This window comes from Hyla sarda, chromosome 3 (genome assembly GCF_029499605.1).
Source record: "Hyla sarda isolate aHylSar1 chromosome 3, aHylSar1.hap1, whole genome shotgun sequence".
NCBI lineage: Eukaryota > Metazoa > Chordata > Amphibia > Anura > Hylidae > Hyla > Hyla sarda.
This window is the reverse complement of record NC_079191.1, coordinates 435,007,377-435,013,197: the sequence shown is the minus strand read 5'-3', so window position 1 is coordinate 435,013,197 and position 5,821 is coordinate 435,007,377. Positions and strand designations below refer to the sequence as shown.

The 5,821-nt window shown below is 44.1% G+C and overlaps 1 protein-coding gene across 1 annotated transcript; it reads left to right on the top strand.

The window, feature by feature from the left end:
• The first annotated feature begins 512 nt into the window (after positions 1–512).
• On the top strand, positions 513–5,276 carry LOC130361087 (hemoglobin heart muscle subunit alpha-type-like). Its single transcript, XM_056563653.1, has 3 exons — positions 513–607; positions 3,039–3,231; positions 4,965–5,276. Exons 1-3 carry the CDS (start codon positions 513–515, stop codon positions 5,076–5,078), a joined length of 402 nt encoding a protein of 133 aa, XP_056419628.1. The 3' UTR covers positions 5,079–5,276.
• Positions 5,277–5,821: the final 545 nt, after the last annotated feature.

Genomic DNA, 5,821 nt, shown 5'->3' with positions numbered 1-5,821 from the left:
CCCTGAAGCACGATCGCAGAGGTCCGATGGGTTTAAATAGTGGCTGGAGGTCTCGTAACCTCCTCCATGCTGCAGGATGCCGGGGAATTAACCTTTTCGAGTCATCGTCTAAATAGTAGCCTACATACACTGGACCACGTAGCACCCGTAAGCCATTGTTTTTAATAAGGAGCTAGAGGGTGCAGGACACTCACGTACCCTGTTTATAATACAAGTAACAATGGCTATAAATCAGAATTACAGACTTTACATTCAGGATTTCAGCTGCTTAAAACTTGTGACTAATTAACCATCATGGCTGAAAGTAACTCAGTGCATGGATCCGGCCTACACCCCCACCACCGATACACTGACACCGGCTCCAGCCTAGACCAGATTATGGAGATTTCACTTATCCAGCACATGTGACCCTCATTATACATTGAGATGGAATAAGCCCTGCACATTTACGTATATAAGGACCATACTACTAGAGAGACCACAGAAGACGACATACACTGCCAAACCACAACATGGGACTTTCTGATAGCGAGAAGGCGGCCGTCACTTCCCTATGGGACAAGGTGGCTCCAGAAGCCAGTAAAGTGGGGGCTGAATCCATGAGCAGGTAACTAAATGCACAATAAAAAGGGTATTCCGGGATTTTGGTTCTTTGAATGTGAAACTGGGGCAGCAAGGTTAGTCTAGTTATTAATGTACTTCAAAAATACACCAAAAGAAAATAGCTAAAATTTTACCAATCTTTATTATCAACAAAATCTCTAAAATTGAATACAAAAATACACAGATCACGAGATCCGGAGTAAAGGGACCCCTCACAAAAGGTCCTAGGGATCCTATTAAGGGATGATACTCCTATCTCCACAGTAGGGACAATCTCCCCTATTTTATAACAAGGACAATCCCCTGTGTCAATCTTATACCCAACGCGTTTCCCCGTAACTTTAGATACTCTTACGGTTCATCAGGGGTTTACAAAAAAAAAAAAAAAATTAATAAAATAATATATATATATATATATATATATATATATATATATATATATATATAATATATATACTTCAAGTACCTGTGTTTGGTGGCTGGAATTGAATTCCTTTGTCTTTCTTTTCCTTGGAAGTTTATTTTCTACAGCCTACTATTTGAGTGTTGCCTCGGACCTTTCCCAGTTGGCTGTGGTGCCCGAGACAATACATCAAAAGTCTGGTGCTGAAAGGGGGCTTGCCTGCTTCGTCTGATGTGTGTGAAGCCAGCCCCCGGATGACGTTGCGGCGCACATGTGCCCGCATTCATCATCATACAGTTCCACAGCTTGTGTGTCAGGTTATGTCGGGGAAGTCATGTGATCATAGGGAGCATGGCTGTGCTGCAGTGATGTGGGCAACCATTGTGTGGGAGGCACATAAGTCAACTCCAACCTTAAAACAAAGGATCCTGGGGAATGTAGTCTGAGGGAGGCCATGGAAACTGGAAGTTGCCAGTTCCTAAAAAAAGCCAGCGGCGTGATGGGGGGACACAGGACACGGCCATTTACCACTAACACAAGCACAGATCCTTGGTAAACATATCCATTACTTTATGATGCTTAGTTAATAAAGTCACCTTATGTTGGATAACCCATTTACGGAGCTACCCCAGCAATTACATAGATTACCACCACAGGTGTGCCACACCTTAAAGGGATACTCCACTGATCAGCGCTTGGAACAAACTGTTCTGAATGTTGGAGCTGGCACATGGAGCTTGTGACGTCCTATCCCCACCCCTTCAATGCAAGTCTATGGGAGGGGGCGTGGTGGCTGTCACGCCCCCTCCCATAGACTTGCATTGAGGGGGCGGGGCTATGGCATCACAAGCTCCCTGCGCCAGCTCCAGCGTTTGGAACAGTTTGTTACAAATACTGAGCAGCGGAGTACCCCTTTAAGGAAGATTCCCATGGGTCAGATTTACTGTAATTTATTGTTGTAGAAAATCAGCAGGTAACTGAGCAAGACCCTTACTAGTCAACATGGCCGACCCAGTGGAGATACATTGCCTACGGATTATCCTTCTTCCCCACTAATGAGTGACTCATAAAGGGTCTGTGTGTCTGTGCAGGAGGCAGGCTTTGGGGGAGAAGGGGTAGATTCTTTAGTGTCAACTGGGGGTGCATTTTGGGGGGTTCAGAAGGTGGGAGGCTGAGGTTTTTAATTAGAGGTCTGCACACTCGGTGAGGTTGTAGAAAAATGGACACTTTTCGGCGCATGCTGGGTCAGGAGACAGTAGAAAGATGCAAATACTCCAGGTAATATTGAACAGCGTTCTTTTATTGTCACAAAACAAGCAGTTGACAACGCGTTTCGAGGGAGTCTGCACCCCTCTTCCTCAGGTCAGGGAGGGGGAAACATACATACAAAGGTGATGTATATAACCACCTTTGTGTGTATGTGTCCCCCTCCCTGACCTGAGGAAGAGGGATACAGTCCCCCTCGAAACGCATTGTTAACTGCTTGTTTTGCGACAGTAAAAGAACGCTGTTCAATATTACCTGGAGTGTTTGCATCTTTCTACTCCGTCTCCTGACCCAGCATGCGCCAAAAAGTATCACTTTTTCTACAACCTCACCGAGTGTGCGGACCTCTACATTGCAAGACCGCCCCCAGGACGCTGGGCACGGACAGATATGGGCTGCTGCTGTCTCTTCTCTGCTTAAGGCCGACAACGGTGTTGCACCCGGAGCGCAACACGTCAAGGTGAGCAGTTATTTATTACTCACACCTTTATATACCTACCGCCAAGAGCTAAAGGCACAGGGTGCGCCGGAGCATGTCCCATTTTCTATTTCCACATAGTTGAGGTTTTTATTTAGATATGATTTGAGGGCACTGGCTTTTTATGTCACAATTCAATAAAGATAATGAGGGCAGGACTGAAATAAATCAAGATAAAAGTCAAAATCCTGAGATAATAAAGATAATACTGGGTCTAAGATAAGTTGTCGATCTGTAATAAGAAGCCATGGTCTTGGTTGAGGAGCAACTCTGGGATGTAATTCTTAGGCTTTTCCAGAGCCATCCCGAGACCAAGTCGTTCTTCGGAAGCTTTGACCTGTCTCCTGGTTCTAAGGAACTTCGGACCCACGGAGGGACAATTTTTAATGCTCTTGGAGAAGCCTCCAAAAATCTGGACAATCTGAACAAGTACCAGGACCTGCACACCAACAAGCTGAAGCTCAATGCGGGTCACATAATGGTGAGGAACATCGTGTCCAACACAGCCCCCTGCCCTATGATGATGAGAATTGTAGTCAGGGGTTGGTGAACACTGCCATAGAGAATGGGGCCCCATACTCAGACCCATCCACAAAACAACCATTAAAGGGGTACTCCGCTGCTCAGCGTTTGGAACAAACTGTTCTGAACGCTGGAGCCGGTGCCGGGAGCTTGTGACGTCATAGCCCTGCCCCCTCATGAAGTCACGCCCCACCCCCTCAATGCAAGTCTATGGACTTGCATTGAGGGGGTGGGCCGTGACGTCATGAGGGGGCAGGGCTATGACGTCACAAGCTCCCGGCTCTAGCGTTCGAAACAGTTTGTTCCAAAAGCTGAGCAGCGGAGTACCCCTTTAACACTCATAGAAACAAAAACCATTCTACACATCTAGTCTGCCCAGTATTCTGCCTCATGCCTATCCTAATCTTATATAAAGGATAGCCTTGTTTCTATCCCTATCTTATATGAAGGATAGCCTTATTCCTATCCCTATCTTACATGAATGATAGCCTTGTTCCTATCCCTATTTTATATGAAGGGTAGCCTTATGCCTATCCCTATCTTATATGAATGATAGCCTTATACCTATCCCTATCTTATATGAAGGATAGGCTTATGCCTATCCCTATCTTATATGAAGGATAGCCTTATGCCTATCCCTATCTTATATGAAGGATAGCCTTATGCCGATCCCTATCTTATATGAAGGATAGCCTTGTTTATATCCCTATCTTATATGAAGGATAGCCTTATGCCTATCCCTATCTTATATGAAGGGTAGCCTTATGCCTATCCCTATCTTATATGAAGGATAGCCTTATGCCTATCCCTATCTTATATGAAGGATAGCCTTGTTTATATCCCTATCTTATATGAAGGGTAGCCTTATGCCTATCCCTATCTTATATGAAGGGTAGCCTTATGCCTATCCCTATCTTATATGAATAATAGCCTTATGCCTATCCCTATCTTATATGAAGGATAGCGTTATACCTATCCCTATCTTATATGAAGGATAGCCTTATGCCTATCCCTATCTTATATGAAGGATAGCCTTGTTTATATCCCTATCTTATATGAAGGATAGCCTTATGCATATCCCTATCTTATATGAAGGGTAGCCTTATGCTTATCCCTATCTTATATGAAGGGTAGCCTTATACCTATCCCTATCTTATATGAAGGATAGCCTTTTACTTATCCCTATCTTATATGAAGGATAGCCTTTTGCCTATCCCTATCTTATATGAAGCATAGCCTTGTTTATATCCCTATCTTATATGAAGGATAGCCTTATGCCTATTCCTATCTTATATGAAGGATAGCCTTGTTTATATCCCTATCTTATATGAAGGATAGTCTTATGCCTATCCCTATCTTATATGAAGGGTAGCCTTATGCCTATCTCTATCTTATATGAAGGATAGCCTTTTACCTATCCCTATCTTATATGAAGGATAGCCTTATGCCTATCCCTATCTTATATGAAGGATAGCCTTATGCCTATCTCTATCTTATATGAATGATAGCCTTGTTTCTATCCCTAAGTTATTGTGAGAATACCCTTATGCCTATCCCTATTTTATAGGGAGGATACCCTTATGCTTATCCCATCTCATTTGCATAATCTCCACTAATCCCCTATTTGATATTTGGTATTCCTTTACTTTCGGTTCCCCTGTAATTTCTGACCCCTGATGTGTTTCCTTCCAGCTCCTCAATGCTTCCATCCTGGAGGTCCTGGCCGCTCACTATCCCGGACACTTCGTCCAAGCCGCCTGGGAAAAATTCCTAAATGAAGTTGCCGGAATCCTGACGTCTAGCTAATCCCTGAAGACCGGACCGCCATATTGTTCCAACCACATCTTCTGTAGGAGCTTTATATACTCCAAGCTGACCCCTTCTACAGAACAACCATCCATGACCCAACCTCCTATGTCCTTCCTATAGAGACCCCGGTGCTGTAATAACCAATCGATGAATGATTTTATTAATGTAGGATTTATCTTTGAAAATAAAAGATGAATATACAGGACTGGACATGTTCTTTTTTGTTTATTTGCTTCCAGGCTCCTCTTGAACTTGTTCATTGAATCCACCATAAATCCAATGTGTGGCAGAGAGTTTCATAGTCTCACAAGGAAAGGTTTATCAATAGCGACCAATCAGATCGCTTCTTTCATTTTGCAGAGGCCTTGTTAAAAATTAAAGTGATCTGATTGGTTGCTATGGGCAACTTTGCCTCCGCACAGGTTTTGATAATCTTCCCCACTGTTCTTACAGTAAAGAATCCTTGCCCGTGAAGATGGTTCCTTCTTTCCTCTAGACGTAGAGCAGTATTTTCCAAAGTGTGTCACTCCAGCTCCATCTATAACTCCCAGCATACCCAGACAGCCATTGGCACACTGGGGTGTGATGCAGGGCAGATGGAATTACCCTAGGGGCAGATGGCATTAACCCCTTGTATTTGTGACACCAGGGCATGGTTTATCCTGGTGTACAGGACATGGTCCTGCACTACACTTAGGCCCTGTCAGGTTGAGTCCCTCAGGGACCTGCAGGGTCTCCCC